This window comes from Lytechinus variegatus, chromosome 11 (assembly GCF_018143015.1).
Source record: "Lytechinus variegatus isolate NC3 chromosome 11, Lvar_3.0, whole genome shotgun sequence".
Classification (NCBI taxonomy): domain Eukaryota; kingdom Metazoa; phylum Echinodermata; class Echinoidea; order Temnopleuroida; family Toxopneustidae; genus Lytechinus; species Lytechinus variegatus.
Window position 1 is genome coordinate 25,215,804 of NC_054750.1, and position 17,473 is coordinate 25,233,276.

Genomic DNA, 17,473 nt, shown 5'->3' on the forward strand with positions numbered 1-17,473 from the left:
CTTGTGAGACATAAATCACCAGACCTTCACAAATCTTGCTACTGATCATCATCATCATTAAAAATTACGTAAGAGCGTGGGGAGGTTTCTTACAGCTCATTTCGGAGCATGTCATTACCGCCGCCGAGCGTACACTGGCCGCTTTATTGTCACAAGAGGTCGGTTGATCACAGAAAGTGCACGGTGCAAGGCACGGAGGATTTACCCAATTCTTTCCAAACTCAGTAGGATTGCTCACCTGCATACACAAAGTAAAAATGCATAGTATACTGTAACATAGGAAGAAGAGAAGACAATACTGTAGATCAATGAAAGAAAAAATGAAGAAAAGAAATCCTCTAAATTTTATGGGTGGTATTCTGACAATTACACATAGACCTACTTTAACCTTAGTTGATTTAAACTAGAATTTTAAGCGACACTTCAAGACAAATGAAATAATCAGAAATGAAGAAAAGAAGAGGAGGAGGGGAAAAGGAGGAGAAAGAGATGGTGGAGAATGGCAAGGCAGAGGAGATGGAGAGGAAGAAGGAGAATGAGGAGGAGGGTAGGAGCAGGAGGGGGAGGAGGAGCAAAGGAAGGAGGAGAAGGGGTAAGGAGAAGGGAAAAGGAGGAGGGTGGAGGAGAAGAAAAAGACAAAGAAGAAGGAGGAGAAGGGGTAAGGAGAAGGGAAAAGGAGGAGGGTGGAGGAGAAGAAAAAGACAAAGAAGGAGGAGGAGGAGAAGGGAGGGAGGAGAAGAAAAAGGAGGATGGAGGAGGAGGAGAAGAAGAAGAAAAAGAAAGGACAAAGAAGAAGAAGAATAAAAAGACGAAGAAGAAGGAGGAGGAGAAGGGAGGGAGGAGAAGAAAAAGGAGAAGAAAAAGGAGGATGGAGGAGGAGGAGAAGAAGAAGAAAAAGAAAGGACAAAGAAGAAAAAGAAGAAGACAAAGAACAAGAAGACGAAAGAAGAAGAAGGAGGAGGAGGAGAAGGAGAAGGAGGAGGAGGAGGAAAAGGAGAGTGGGGAGGAAGAGGAGAAGGAAAAGGAGACTAACTTTAGAATTACATGTAAGCAGCAGGAATATGTAAAAGAAGACAATATAGAAGAGGGTGGGGCTCAAGAGATCGTGAAAATCAATCTACTAACCACAGACCCATCTCTCAGTTTGAAGTCATCAGTCATATCACCGTTGAAGTTACCGCAGAGTCCGCACATCTCATTCCGCAGGTGGAGTGGCACCTGGATCTTGACGGTGCGACTTCCTTCCCACCAAACTCTCAGCCCAAAGTCTGTCATTAACACCTGACAAAGCAATGAAATCACCAATTATCATCACCAGCAGCATTGTCATCATCATCATCATAATCATCATCATCATAAATATTATCATAATCATCATTATCATCATTATTATTATTATCATAATCATCATTATCATCATCATGACCTTCATCATCATCTCCTCTCCCCTGGGCAGTCTTTATATATAGGTTTCATTGAAATGCTTAACATCAGGAAAACCTTTTTTCTCACACCCTAACACGTCATGCTCCTTTAATTGGTCAATTTGTCTGTAACTAAAATGAAACACCCCTTAGTTTTAACATTAATACATGGAGGTAATAAAGTACAAACAGTATTAATCAAATGCTCTTACTGGTATATTGTTGCCTGCCAGGATAACCTTGACTTCAGGTGTGATGGCGGGAGGGGTCATGTAAGGGAATGCAGCCCGTTGATTATCTACGTACAACTCCTTTTCTCCTTTCAGCTGGTATGTCTGTCAAAATATATATACAAAAAAGGAAAATGAATGGATTCACAAAAGCATGCATTCAAATTCCTGCATCCACCAGATCTGCACTACAGTGATTAGTGAGTGAATTGATGATGTTGCTAACTCACTATTTCTTTTGTATTTTATTACGTGAAATATATAGTATTTTTTTTGGCATGACAGTAAGCAACTTTGTGAATCACAATACATGTAGGTTACAACTAAAGCAACTGCACATATTCAGGGGAGGTAAATGTATTAAACCTTGTTTCACACTGTAAGGAAGAAAAATTAAGACAATTCATATTTGATGTAATAAAATACAAATGAGATATCTACATGTACCAGGATATGCATATACAGTATGTAACTGTTTTGTGAAATCAAGTGAAATTATAAAACTTAATACACTGAACTTAGCTTTAGTATTTTCGACCCGATTTCATTACATTCTCAGTGATATGCTACTTTGATTTTCGTCTTTTTATTGAAATAAAATCTTTCTTGAGATATTTTTTTATATGGGCAATTCAACTATATTTGGCCAAAAAACATCAAAGAACATCATGAAACACATTAAAGTGTACATCATTTTAATGAACATTAATATTCATGTTACTTGTGGGCGGGCATTTTGTCTGGTGGACTTAGGACGTTTTTAGGATCATTTGGACTTGGGTCTTTCTTACATTCATATACATGTACATGGTAGACTTCTGTAGTAAGTAGTAGAAGTAACGAGAAAGGGCGCTAGGTATGTTCTTACACTCCTACTAGATTTTCCTCCTTTATTTAAGGCATTTCTGAGATGATTTCAGATTTATCATTTATACACAAGATGAGTCATTGTATAAGGAACAATTTCCCATATTTGCCAAAAATTGGACTTGGGTCGTTTTATACATGTATATTCCGATACTCAATTGATAGATAAAGTTTAGCTGAAGCAAATGAATGAAGAGGGCAGATTCATGAATGGGATAATGGTCACATGCACCCGAAAGCTTGCAATCAATTCCATTTAATTTGCAACTAATTTGCAAGACTAATTTTGGTACCCCAATAATATTAGCACTTTACTGCAACTGAGACCAAGTACGGACCTTTCCACCGAGTACCACTCTAATCTCCTTCTCCATGAACGGGATGGTGGTCACGTACACCTGGAAGCTATCTGGACCGTCAGCACAGGTCTGGGTCGCCACATACTCGCATTCACCAGGATAGAAGTACTTCGCCTCATCGTAGGTTTTGATGGACATTTCGGGAAGCAGGACACAGGTTCCCATTTCTGAACAAACAAGGATGTTTTTTTTTTATTTATTAAAATATCTTTATACAGGATAACAGGCTCAGATTGACTGTTTTTCAGCCTGGTCCTGTTAACATAAAATAACAATATATACATAATAGATAAAAGAGTAACTTGGGTTCTGTACAGTAATGAGTGAATTCAATAACATTTAAAATCAGAATTATCACTAATACAAAATTGTTCAAAGATAAAATACACTACCAGTCACAATTCCCAGACTCACTACTACCTGCCTCAACCAGAGAACAATAGAATCAGTGGACCAAATCCATTGCTCTCCGGCCGAAACAGGCAATATTGATTCAAAGAATTGTGACTGGTTCTGTATTCACATTTTTTTAATTGATGAAATGGGAAAACTATCCTGTAGACAATACAATAACTGTGAAATATAAATTAAGATGTATATCATTGACATATCATTGACAAAAGCATGTGCATGAAGGTGACAAAGGACATATCGTACACACTGGGAATGAAAACGTTTTCTTTTTTTAATCCTAAAAAAGGGCGTGAGCCTCAATGACGAATCTCCTGAATAGCCAAGTTCAGTAAAGCCTGTCACACACTATGCAACGTGCGACACAATTTTTCAAGAAATCGCATTTTGAATTAAATATGAAAGTTCCAAAAAGCAAAATTATTTCAATCAAAGTTTGGCATATTGTTAGGAAAGCTAAAATCATATTTTTACTTTGCGACAACCCCTATGGTCAGAGTAAAGTCCAAATCAGCTTCAACTCGCAGCCGATGATAACGTCATTATGATTTGGAATTGAATTTGATTTAATTCACTCAGGGAGGCTCTAAATGGACTGAATTTCGATTTCCGTAGTCCTACCACTATTGTGTGTGTTTGCATGAACAATAGACTTAATACACTCTGTGTGTAATGTGAATGTACTGTGACTTGAGTCAAAGTTGGCAGCTCCCCCTGTATGTGACTCTAGTCAAACAAAGCAGGTAAGGAGTTAACATAGCAAACTAAACTCTGTCCAATCAAGATATCTAAGCTACAAATGACCACACTGATGACCATTAAGAAAGTTAAGTTTATGTTGGATTGTGTATTATCATTGCTTACAAAAATTACACATCATCAGGGGGAAGTTTCACAAAGATTTAAGTATGACTTCGAGTCGCACTTAAATGTCTAGTTGCGCGCAGTATAAAAGGCATGACAGCATTGGTCAGATCAGGCCAAGAGGACGCGCACTACTGCGTACTGATCAATAAGATTGCGCGTTGCATATCATGTACGCGTCGACATTTAAGTGCGACCTAAGTCATACTTAAATCTTTGTGAAACACCCCCCTGGTTGGGATGCCACGCACATTTTGTCCATTTCTCAGCAATTATGCATTGTTTAACAGACTGATTTGACACATACTTGTACATGTATCAATCTATGTACACAAAGAATAACAGATTTTGCTCAAACTGATATTTAGGTCTTTGATAGAGTACCAAAGTGTGACATCAGTTGCCATGGTGTTACGGCAAGCTGGTTCTAAACAGAGTCGCACGTGACGATTGTCTGTACACATTTAGGTTTTTCTGAAAAACAGGTTGCAAGCGATCATTCCAAAAGCAGCCATTTTCCCCGATGACAAACATTCCGGGTTCATTAGTTAAGAACCTGGCTGCCATGACACCATGGCAACTGACATCATCGCTTCGGTACTCTATAGTTGTGATTAAAAATGAATCTACATGTATATCAATGAATTATTGAGAACAAATGCAACAGTGCTCCTGACCTTCCTCACACGTCTTTCCACTGAAGAGATCCGGGCAGGCGCAGACAAAGTCGTTGGTACGGGTGTCGTGGCTACAGATTCCTCCATTTTGGCAAGGGTTGCTGTCGCAAGGGTTATCAGCTGAAAGGAGAACCGATAGACAAAGCAGCTATTGATATTCACATAAATGGGCGACAAAAGCGCATGCTGGATGGTCATTATGAACAAACTACATGTAATACCTTGCTCGACTCTTCTTAATCCTTGTCGCATTGCCAATAGGAGGGTCTCCATAGCATTAGTGATTGCAATATTTAAATGCTCATAACTTCCTCATTATTTGTCTGATTTTTCTCAAACTTTCTTTGTTCTTATTCTTTGATTTTTCTGTTTCAACAAAAGCCAACTTGTTCCAAAGGTTTCATTTCCCTTTAAGTACCATGTGATGATTGGGTTATTTGTACTTTACACTTCTGATTTTATTGGTAAAAGGATGACACAGGACAAACGCTACAGCCCGAGTTTAGAGCTACATTTTCACGGTACATACAGTAATGGATCTTCCTGTATAATTTTGTGTTACTCACCAAGGCAACCCAGAACCTCAAACCGCATTGATATGCGAGAATTCCAGGTCTTTGGTAGTATGCGTATCACTTCTGCTCTGATGGGCTTCCAGAAGTAGTTTGTTTGGATGGACTCCTTATCACTGTTCCCAACAAATGTCTGTGATGAGAAATGAAGGAAAGAGACGAAAATAAGGCTATAAAGACACGTTTCTTTCCTGACCGTGTTTGAGATCAATAAAGAAGAATGAAACCCTGGGAATAAGTTAGCTTGTGTGGAAACAGGAAAATGAAACAATCAATGAAAGTTTGAGAAAAATTGAACAAACAATAAAAAAGTAAATAGCATTTGAATGTTGAGATCCCATATGATGTGGACACCATCCCATTGACAATGTGACTAACATGTGTGACATCACACTTTGTACAACTTCCCAGTCAATTTTCTACAGTTTACCTCGAAAAAATAGTTGATAAAACCATAGGGGTTCTTAATCAGCCTGATATTAGAGGCAGAATGTACCCATGGACAAGTACACGTAGCTCTTATGTACCTGGGTGGAGATTGGCGAATGTAGATAACACCACGTAAAAGAACGCAAACGCTGCAGTGGAATTTGAACCCTGGATCTTGTGGTTCAGACCGGAAACTTATTCACTGAGCCACAACACCTCCATAGCTAATATCTAATGTATTATCAAATCCTTAATATGGATGCATTTGATACTGACATGATAACACTGATATTTGGTGATGATGGTGTTCCACATCCCTCTATTACTAGCCTTCCCTATGTGCACCACTTCAAATTCTTTCCTTCCTCTCTCTTTACAATGTAGATCTATATCCATTTCCCCAGACTGTTCACCCAATTCATCCTTCCTCTTTCCCTACATGTACTTCTCCTTCCCTTCATTTTGTTTGTGTCATAGCAAGGCTCTCTATAATGTACTACCTCATGAGAGAGAGACTTGATTCTCTTACCTGAATCATGCCTTTATCATCCCTGACATACTCCGGGATGTCTTCACCGATGCCATGCTGAACGGCATAGCTGGTCACCCACTCCTGGTTGGCCCCTTGGCCACCTCCCTGGGTCTGCAGTCCAACTACGTCAGTCACAGCGTTCAATCTGACCTGAATCCACTGGTCAGCCTCGGAGGCTAGTGCTGTCCATCCTTCGCCGCCGATGAACATCATACCGACCTGTGTGAAGAGGCGGGCTTCCGATGGCGGGCTGCCGATGATGTTAGAGGAGGCTTCAAAGTTTACGTCTGGGATGTCCCTACTACCCACGCCAAGCGGAGAGTTGCAATCAACTGTGTGGCAAAAGTGATATCATTTAAAAATGATGGTGGTGGAAATGATATGATGATGGGGAAGATGATGATGGTGATGATGATGAAGATGGTGGTGATGACAATGGTGATGACAATGATGATGACAATGATGATGACAATGATGAAGATGATGACAATGAAGATGATGGTGATGACGATGATGATGATGAAGATGGTGATGACAATGATGATGACAATGATGAAGATGATGACAATAAAGATGATGGTGATGACGATGATGATGACGATAATGATGATGAAGATGATGGTGATGACAATGATGATAACAATGATGAAGATGACAAAGAAGATGATGGTGATAACGATGATGATGATAATGATGAAGAGAAAGAAGATGATGATAATGACGATGTTGATAAAGATAAAAGTAATTGCATTGTATGAAGAGAAGACATTATTAATGCACATGAAATGACTATGACAAACTATCAATAGTATTGAAGAAATGACAGTAATTGTAATAAATAACAAAATTATTTTTAGTTCCAATAACTGAACTTGAAATGCCATTTCATATTTTCTAGTCTTTACCTAATTTAGCATGTAAGTGTTAATGCTCATTTCATTGTATCTGTTCTGATTAGGTTTCACTGCACAATATTGTGAACGTCGCATAATTTAAATCATAGTTTAAAGAGTGAAAAGTAGCAGTAAACTCACTTGCGGGTCCCTGTGGTTCTCCCTCTGTGAGAAATAAACAAATAAAACATTGAAAAATTCAAAGTTACACACACACTTTCCATTCTACACTTGTAAACAATAGGATTAAAATTACTTAACATGAGACACTAAACAAAGTCAATTTCACACACTTTTTGCATACCTGTGATCTTGGATCAGTGTGTCAATAAAACTTCAATGGTATTTGACGAAACCTGCTAAATTGAATATCAAGTAAGATTTCTTTTATAAAAAGGTGGAGGGGGAGGGGTAAGATCACTTTGACCTTTTTCCAGGTCTTGGGTCATTAAAGATCCCATGGATGAAAGATTATGCAAAAAAAGGGATGAGTCTTGCTTTAGAGGCATTACATATATTTTATCCAAGAAATATTTAAATGGTTGGCTAAACCACCTTTGAACATTATCCAACTGCATCAGGCTTCATAAAATAAAAAATTACAGCGCATCCCCCAAAAACGTCCCTCTGATATGCGGCTTAATAACTTCCAAAAATATAAATTATTATCGATGAAATGTATGGATATAGGAAGCCCATCTCATGTTCTAACTTCTATAAAAATTTCATTGGTCTTGTTTCAGAGGTTTTGAATACACAGCCTATTATGTAACAGTGGTACTTTTCAACCCATTCAAAGTTTATATGCATGCAACACTGCTTTGTGTCCTGCACTTTCTTGCATATCAACCCCCTTTGACCATTCTGACCAAGGAGATATCACCTCTATCTCCTTGTTCTGACCCAGGAATTCCCTTATCTGACAAGGGAAATCTCCATGATCTAACCAGGCTCATCAAATAACAACCTTTAGCATGTTCAGAAGGGCAAAAACAGTATTGACAGTTCATTTCATGTTTGATGAACGGGAGATGCACGATGATTGAGCCAACGGTTCATGTCTGTTTCATGCATAATTCCAGCAATACTGCATTTTTGTTTTCATTCCTTTTTTTTGGTTAATTAGCTACTGAGGTCAAGTTCAATAATTCAGTGTAACTTTTTAAAAGAAAAAAGTCAAAATTTTCTTTGGTATAGTTCCTTTTTGCAAAGGGTGATTAACTTGTTGATTCCCCCTTTTTCAGCTTATTTTACTCATCCATCATTCACATTTTCTTTCAAGTTGGTGCACTGATTCCCCTTATCAATCATCAAACAAACTTAATTTTGATGTTTCTTGTCCTTCTGAACATGCTCAAGTTTATGATTTGATGAGCCTAGATATGATTAGGGAATTATCCCTGCTCAGATCCGGGATGTAAGAATGGGGGTTAACATGCCATAGACAATGAAGAAATGCATCAATGCTGCAAACTTGGAATGAGCTAAAATGCACCACTGTTACGTAACAGAGTGTGTATTCAAAACCGCTGAAGCGCGACCAATGAATTTTTAATAAAAGTTAGAACGTGAAATGAACTTTCCACTCATGAACATTTATTTGAGAGTCCTACCACATTTTAGAATTAATTCAGTCCTATGTCACAGGGACATTTTTTTTGGGGGGACGCGCTGTATATACACTGTATCTCAGGACTTTCTTATTCTCATGAAAGTGCTAGAGAATTTTCATCACTTTCAAAAGAAAAATCATGATTAGAATCACCAAGAGGTAAAAATCGCTGGTGTTTTTCAACAATTAATGAAAATTTGTATTTTTGATTCATCTGCTAACAAGTAAAACTAAGGTGTACAATGCCTCAAGTGTCGCAAGATATTTGTCCTATGAATACAAATAAATTTTAGCAACAAACAGAGCTTCTGCATCAAACTGATACAAAGCTTTCAAGTGATTTTGTTTATCGCATTAATGGTACAAATAGCGTGCCATATACCTACATGATAGATAATTTTCATGATTGGTTCTCGCAGGCACCTAAACACAAGGCTCCAACTGACTTCAAGAGGTCATTGTAAAGAGTTTTCAAAGAGAAGTGAATTTCAGTAACATTTTGTAAATGAGCTAAAGGGGTCAAACTCACCGCAATCGCAGGCAAGTGTAACCATGATGATGGAGTACTCCCTCTTCATCAAGAGGTGATTGTAAAAAGATTTCAAAGAGTAGGGAATTTTAGCAACATTTTGTAAATGAGCTTAATGCCTTGGTCACATTTGTTCTACGGCGGCCGTACGGCGAGTCGAAAACAGCCGTTTTAACATTTTTTTTGTACCAGCTACATATAGGTGGCTTGAATAAAAATGACTAAAACGACTGTTTTGACTCGCCATACAGCAGCCATAGAGCAAATGTGACCAAGGTATTAGTGGTCAAACTCACCACAATCACAGGCAAGCGTAACCATGATGATGGAGTACTCCCTCTTCATCAAGAGGTGATTGTAAAAAGATTTCAAAGAGTAGGGAATTTTAGTAACATTTTGTAAATGAGCTTAATACCTTGGTCACATTTGTTCTACGGCGGCCGTACGGCGAGTCGAAAACAGCCGTTTTAACATTTTTTTTTTGTACCAGCTACATATAGGTGGTTTGAATAACAAGTGGAATGCCTCTGGCCGTCTCACCTGCATCACGCGGTTCAATTTAGCAGCAGTGCTGACTTTGAATACTACTCTAACTCGCACAAGATGTTCAGTGATACATGGTTACTCTTATGTCCACTTTTTATGAACTAGACCAATAAACTTACAGAGATATGATGGTTATTCAACAAAAAACCCCAACATGGCCAAAGTTCATTGACCTTACATGACCTTTGGCCTTGATCATGTGACCTGAAACTCGCACAGGATGTTCAGTGATACTTGATTACTCTTATGTACAAGTTTCATGAATCAGATCCATAAACTTTCAAAGTTATGATGGTAATTCAACAGATACACCCAATTCGGCCAAAGTTCATTGACCTTTGACCTTGGTCATGTGACCTGAAACGCGCACAGGATGTTCAGTGATACTTGATTACTCTAATGTCCAAGTTTAATGAACTAGACCAATAAACTTTCAAAGTTATGATGGTAATTCAACAGATACCCCCGATTCGGCCAAAGTTCATTGACCCTAAATGACCTTTGACTTTAATCATGAGACCTGAAACTTGCACAAAATGTTCAGTGATGCTTGATTACTATTATGTCCAAGTTTCATGAATCAGATCCATAAACTTTCAAAGTTATGATGGGAATTCAACAAACATCCCCAATTCGGCAAAGTTCATTGACCCTAAATGACCTTTGACCTTGGTCATGTGACGTGAAACTCATGCAGGATGTTCAGTGATACTTGATTAACCTTATGTCCAAGTTTCATGAACTAGGTCCATATATTTTTTAAGTTATGATGACATTTCAAAAACTTAACCTCAGGTTAAGATTTCGATGTTGATTCCTCCAACATGGTCCAAGTTCATTGACCCTAAATGACCTTTGATCTTGGTCATGTGACATGAAACTCTGATAGGATGTTCAGTAATACTTGATTAACCTTATTGCCAAGTTTTATTAACTAGGTCCATATACTTTCTAAGTTATGACATCATTTCAAAAACTTAACCTCAGGTTAAGGTTTGATGTTGACGCCGCTGCCGCCGCCGTCTGAAAAGCGGCGTCTATTGTCTCACTCTGCTTCGCAGCTGAGACAAAAATGATTAAGACGACTGTTTCGACTCGCCGTACGGCCGCCGTAGAGTCAATGTGACCAAGGTGGTCAAACTAACCACAATCGCAGGCAAGCGTAGCCATGATGGAGTATTCCCTCTTCACCAGCAACTCCGTTTCCGGGATGCGTAAAGTGGTTCCGGGGAGCGACGAAGCAATCTCAGGGTACTTGTTGTAATACAAGACCAAGGTATCAAAAGTCGTAGGTCCGCCTTCGGTGTAAGAGATCAAACCGGTCTGGAAGCTGATGCTGAGGAAGTCTCCCTTATGGTACGGCATCGAGAAGTTGAAGGTCCCGGACATCGAGTCGGGCATGACGACCTCACTGCTGACCAGCATCACCATGTTCGCCCCGATGGAGCGGTAGAAGCGGACGTAGAACGGTTCCAGCTGGCGCACCATGTAGCTGATGTAGCCCGAATCGCCGTGGCACTGCAGGGGGTCCCCGTAGAAGATCACTGTCTTGTCATCGCTGTCGTAATTTCCGCGATCAAATACGTCAAATCCGTATACCATGTCGCATTGTTCAGGAGTCTCTGTAAAACAAATAATTGAACGAGTGATATCATGCATGAGTGTATTGATTAAAGCTAATATTTCCGCTGTACCCTGACACATCTATAGCAATTCCTTCATGTTCTTGTAAATATGAAAATATTCATATGTATATCTCAGAGCTGCCAAGTTGTTTTTTGCATTTTCAATATTCTTATCCCCAAAATCAGTATTTTTACAAAAAAATCTGTATTTTTACCGTGAGATAAATATGCATGCATAATAATGGCAAAGTTCGATCACTTCTTACATTATTTTGCGCCCCACACCGTCGCACACGAGACCAAAAGCTTCAGTCTAGATTTTGGTTGTTCCGCTGAACTGCGTTGGCTCACTCACCAATACATAGACTGAAGAATTTGGAGGCCCGTACGTACAGACAACGTATTAGCAGTAACGTTAGATCTAACATTCGACGGAAACCTGATTTTTTCCGATCGTTTTTTGCACATGAAATCATAAAATGTCACATTATGAAAAAGAAATTGCATCCATATTTACGGAAAAATGTATGAAATTCAGAAATATCGTACCTTAGACCGCAGTTACCGCTAATTCCTTTCAAGTGATTATCGAAACATCGTCATCTTCGATCCTTCCGACGGTCAACGTAAGTTGCCATCTTGGATGACGTCATCATCCTTACAGACGTATTTACCAGTCGCAAAATATCGCGATTTGAGCCGCTGCTTTGCGCTTGTAAACTACGTGCGTGCGCTCGGAACTTGTCACCCGCATTGATTTGCCAAGATATCAAAAATTCTAATCGGAAAGCCTTGATGAAAGCACAACTCATTGAACGTAGAGGGCAGCAACACACGGCTGCCATTTTTTCATCTCCGCCCGAAAGCTCCCAGATGCTATACTATAGTGGGGCGAACAATACCTTTTCTTCTCTAATTTGTTTTTTCCCGTATTTTATCATGAAAAAGCGTACTGCCGTATTTTTAATTGATTTCCGTATGAAATACAGAAAATCGTACTACTTGGCAGCTGTGATATCTTTCCTGTAGAAGGAGCTTTTTTAAAAGCAAATTCTGACAATGTAAAGACATGATTTTAATGGCAAATGGGAAAGTTTATAATTAACTAGACACTTTGTATGTTGTCTGTTTATTTTTTTATTATTTTAATCAAATATTGAGAGGTCTGAAATTTACATCTAAAGAAAAGGCCTTCACAAAAAAGGCTTGCCATGCTCTTTAACCCTATCTAGGCCGGGGTATTTTGAGAGTTCCTATGGCCGGGGGGGCCTACCAGGCCCCCCCCCTAAGATCTCGGCCATCGACCTCGCGATCACGCCAAAAATTGGCACGTGGGTTGCCTGGGACATAATCTACAAGATTGTATAGTAATTTATTTCATGCGAATCGCTATTAAGTGATTATGCTAATTTAGTCGTAATTAGTATGAGAAATCATACTTTTTCCTCTAACTCCCTAAACAAAGCTCCAAATGTACTAATTTTTGGTATAGAAACTCTTTGTGGTGTCCTTAGCAAGTGTACATGAAAAAAATTGTGATATCATATCATTTTCTTATGTATTATATTGTTTTTTGCAATTTCTTATGTATTTCTTTGTTTTTTTGACCTTTTGTTTTTCATTGTTTTTTCAATGAAATTTGTTGAGGACTCTTCTGTGATCATAAAAAGCATAAAATGAATACATTTAGACTAGCAAAACTAAAAATAATCATACATTTATGAATTTTGGTTGAAAACACAATTTGCATTGACTTTGTACACGAAATCACGTTTTTGAGCCATTTTCGGTCTGACATGCACTTACACAATGTTGCGTAATTTCGGAACCACATACCCGGGTGACGCAAAATTGGTCTCGAAAGTTGCGCAAGACTTGAAAGTAAAAAGTCAGAGAGTGGCGCGGTCAAAAAATTTCGCACGGCGAAAATATCGCGCAATTTGTTGAGGGGGGCCTCCGAGGCCCCCCCCCCCGGCCTAGATAGGGTTAACTGTAAGTGGTGCTCTTGGTAATGGCCTTGGTGCCCTGTAAATTTAAGACCATAATATTCAAGATCAAGTGACCATTTGGCCAACAAATAGATTTCAGTTTCTCTAATAGGGCTCAATAGGTTAAAAGGAAATACATGTACCCGAAAAAAACTGAATTTATTTACCCATTGGTACTGGTGCTGGCGGTTGACCAGGCATACTTGGTGGTGCCGGTTGACCGGGCACAAATGGTGCTGGTGCTGGTTGACCGGGCACAGAAGGTGCTGGTTCCGGCTGACCAGGCATAGATGGTGATGGTGCTGGCTGCCCAGGTGCAGATGTTGCTGGTGCCGGTTGATTGGGTTGTGGTGCCGGTGCTGGTGCTGGTTGAGCTATATTTAGTATAAAAGATTAAAAATGATCTGTGACTGCAAGTATACTGTATCTGAGATAGTATTTGTAATAAATCAAACATGCTAAACATTTATATGTACTTATCCTGTTTGTGACTCCTTTCATATGCAAAAAACAAAGGTCATGCCCACAAACAAAGGTATCCTTTTAATGGAACAAATTACGTCATGTACATTCATGTACCAGCATTCACATAATTTTGTTATGAAATATTAGGGATGTTTTCTCTTCATTTCTATGAAATACATGTACTTGTGTTTGCTGTATATTAAGACGTAGTACTTAATGTACTTACTACTAAATACATGTACCTTCTTACCTAATGTACTTACTTGCCCACAAATTTCCTTAATACTCACTTGTGATTTCTTTCTTTCTTTCTCACTCACTCATTTACTTACTCAGTTATAAGTACTTTTTTTTACTTCCTTCCTCACTTAATTACTTACTTTATTTACCAAATTGCTCACTTAAATTTATATGAAGTTCATTGTGAGTGGTTGAGCACACTTAGGGTGGATATATTTTGCACATCATAAATATCTTTTATTCCATATTACGAAATTACTCACTTACTTATTTACATAATAACTTACTTACTTACTTACATTAACTGCTAAGTAATGAAATACAGTGCATTCGCTTTAACAAAGAGTGTACTTACGTCGGAATATTTGACCGAGATTAAAACCTGTTTATGAATGTAAACAGAGGAAGTCAAAGTCAGTAAAATGTCAGTACTGTACAGTTCTATTCATATTTCAACAAACTATGCATCAAAAGGGCAACAAGACCTCATACACGTACTGTACATTTCATATCAAATTTGCGGAAAGAAGTTTTTGGCGTTAATGACTGGAGATACAATCTGGGCTCCATCTAACAAAGAGTTACGATTGATCCGATCAATCACAACTATGGACGTGCAGCAACATCAACATCTATAATGCATGTTTGTTCAAAATATTTTTTAACTATGATGTATATTCATGCATTCTCAGTTTTCTTGAAAATTCACTGTGCTTCTCTTTGTTTACAAAGGACATTGTGCCAATTTCATGTAGAAAAAAATTATGACACTGATGGATTTCCATAAGTTACGATTGATTGGATCAATTGTAACTTGTTGTAAGACGAGCCCAGATTCAAATCCAAAGTTCTTGAAATGTACATTTATCTCTAGAATGGAGTCACTACCAGGGACGAAAGTCAGCTGCGGTCATGGGGGTTTGGAAAGAAGACAGAACATGGTAAATAAACCCGGTAGGATGTGAAAGCTATTGCAGCTTTTTGTAACAAACTGGCTGGCTTTCCATAGTTACGATTGATCGTAAATCTTTGTAAATGGGCCCGAAATCATTATAAAGCCCAATGTGTGCAGTTACCTGTACATGTATATGTATATAGCATAATGAATCTCTGCAATAGCTACATGCATAAGAAAACAAAAACCCAAAACATGGTTTTAGAAAGGCTCTTGGGCCTGAACTCACTCGTCGAGCTTGGAGCTGGTGGAGCAGGTGCAGGAGCAGGCTGTCCTGGGGTTGGAGCTGGTTGACCTGGAGCTGGGGCTGGTTGACCTGGAGCCGGAGCTGGTTGACCTGGAGCCGGAGCTGGTTGACCTGGAGCCGGAGCTGGTTGTGCTGGGGCTGGTGCAGGAGCTTGTGATTCTATATATTGAGATTACAAGCACATGAACATAAATCTTATGTAGAAGAATGCATATTGAAAAAGAATGTCCGGGGTGGCTTACTGTGTACAAAATACTTCTTCAATTTAACTGCAATCTTAAAAGCATCAAATCATTTTATCTTTCTTAGCAATGATAGAAAGACAGGTAACATGCCTTAACACAAGACCGGGTGGCTGTTGATTATAGAAGCTTTGATAATTATGGTTACTTTGCCACTACCAAATGGGAACTTTGATTCTGATTGGCTGCTCAGCCCCTTTACAATCATGGTTGTTACCATAATGGCAAAGTGACAATAACTGTGAACATTTTATGAATCAGACTGCCATTAAATCATAACACAATCAACTGTGGCATTAACATGTTAGACAAATATTTTATGATAAACCTAAATGGGGATTTCTACTTATCAAAATTTGAATATGGATGCAACTCTCTCCAATTTACAACCCAGTAATCCGGAAAATTCATTGACGTCTCAAAGACAATAACATTTATTGTGCGTCGCCAATTTCCCACCAGTTCGGACGAGCTGAAGAACATCCGGAATGTGACGTGAAACTGTTCTCTCCGTTTCAAACAGTAAGTCCAGATGATCAGATTTATTTCTAATCATTATTTGTTTTTCTTCTTGGATGAATCAAAATATACATCAGTTTATGGGTGCAACTTATTTTAACCTAACTTTGGCAAACTTATCAAACACATTGTAAAATGATTTGGTGGGAACAAATCAATACTGGATATACTGAAGTCAAGCACTTACGCTGGAACAGTCTGAACATCTCACTCAGGCTGGGCATTCCTGTCACAATGAAAGTAAAAAAACATGAATACATTTATAAACAGAAAACCATAGATAGTAACAGCAGAATAAGCTCTCAAAATCACAACAAGATACAAGCTAGCCGCTCAGAATAAAGAAACGAACGATTCCCAGACTGCGCTATCCAATGAAAAAACAGAAGATTTTTGCTCATAAATTGGAAAGGTATTAAACATTGTTTCCAAATTGGCCACAATGTGTCATGCTCAGTTGCAAAAATACACATTTTGAGCCCTTTTCATAGTCCCCTCATCTAAAATTGCTAAAGATTGCATATGGCCCTTTAGCACATGACCAAAACAGCACTATAATATGTATTATCAGTGCATTTTCAACATAATCCTCTTTTTTTTTCTCAGAGCAACTGATGTAAATAAAAGAATGGAAGATAAAATGAAAAGTGACCACAAATAAACCTTTGCATTATTATGATCTCTTGACACCAAAACCACATGCAGCCCTAGTGCATTTATGTACATGTACATGTACCAAGGTTGTTTATTATGACCCCAGAAACTGATGAAAAAAATCAAACTCTGGAAGGTAAACAGAAGCATATAGCCTCATATAACCTTTGACCTTTGCATATGATCCCTTGACACCAAAATCCAATGAAGATTTTCCTTGTTCATCTATGAACCAAGGTCGTTTATTTTTACTAAAAGAACATCTTGGAGTTGTTGAATGTAGACATTATTTGCATGTTTACATAATAATTCAATTTATGGATGTTTCCTCCCTGAGAAAGAAATAAGAGGCGGTGGTGCACCAGCCCAAGTTTGCCCAATCTTGAGATTTCAGCCCGATCATCCGTCTTCACAACTTATCTCGAGATTCAAGAAACCTAATCTCTACCAGCGCAAGAAGAGCAATTTGTGCTCGAGTGAGGCACTGATGATGTACATCTATTACGGTCCAAAGCCGTATAAAAATAATCCTGAGTCGAATCTTGATTGCGTCTGCACCTGCGAATTAGCGGGATATTTCGTAAAATAGCGTG

At 38.6% G+C, this 17,473-nt stretch overlaps 1 protein-coding gene across 4 annotated transcripts in view; it reads right to left on the reverse strand.

Annotated features, from left to right (window-relative positions):
- Positions 1-17,473, reverse strand: part of LOC121423414 — a 155,926-nt gene that overhangs the window by 20,415 nt on the left and 118,038 nt on the right. For all 4 annotated transcript variants that reach the window (XM_041618742.1, XM_041618743.1, XM_041618741.1 and 1 more), the window contains 13 exons: positions 16,414-16,452; positions 15,448-15,624; positions 14,619-14,645; positions 13,726-13,932; positions 11,091-11,567; positions 7,400-7,423; positions 6,363-6,697; positions 5,399-5,537; positions 4,833-4,952; positions 2,860-3,047; positions 1,637-1,759; positions 1,126-1,281; positions 94-238 (listed from right to left, as the gene is read on the reverse strand). In XM_041618742.1, coding sequence (XP_041474676.1) covers positions 94-238; positions 1,126-1,281; positions 1,637-1,759; positions 2,860-3,047; positions 4,833-4,952; positions 5,399-5,537; positions 6,363-6,697; positions 7,400-7,423; positions 11,091-11,567; positions 13,726-13,932; positions 14,619-14,645; positions 15,448-15,624; positions 16,414-16,452 — 2,157 coding nt within the window. The remainder of the gene's footprint in view (positions 1-93; positions 239-1,125; positions 1,282-1,636; positions 1,760-2,859; positions 3,048-4,832; positions 4,953-5,398; positions 5,538-6,362; positions 6,698-7,399; positions 7,424-11,090; positions 11,568-13,725; positions 13,933-14,618; positions 14,646-15,447; positions 15,625-16,413; positions 16,453-17,473) is intronic.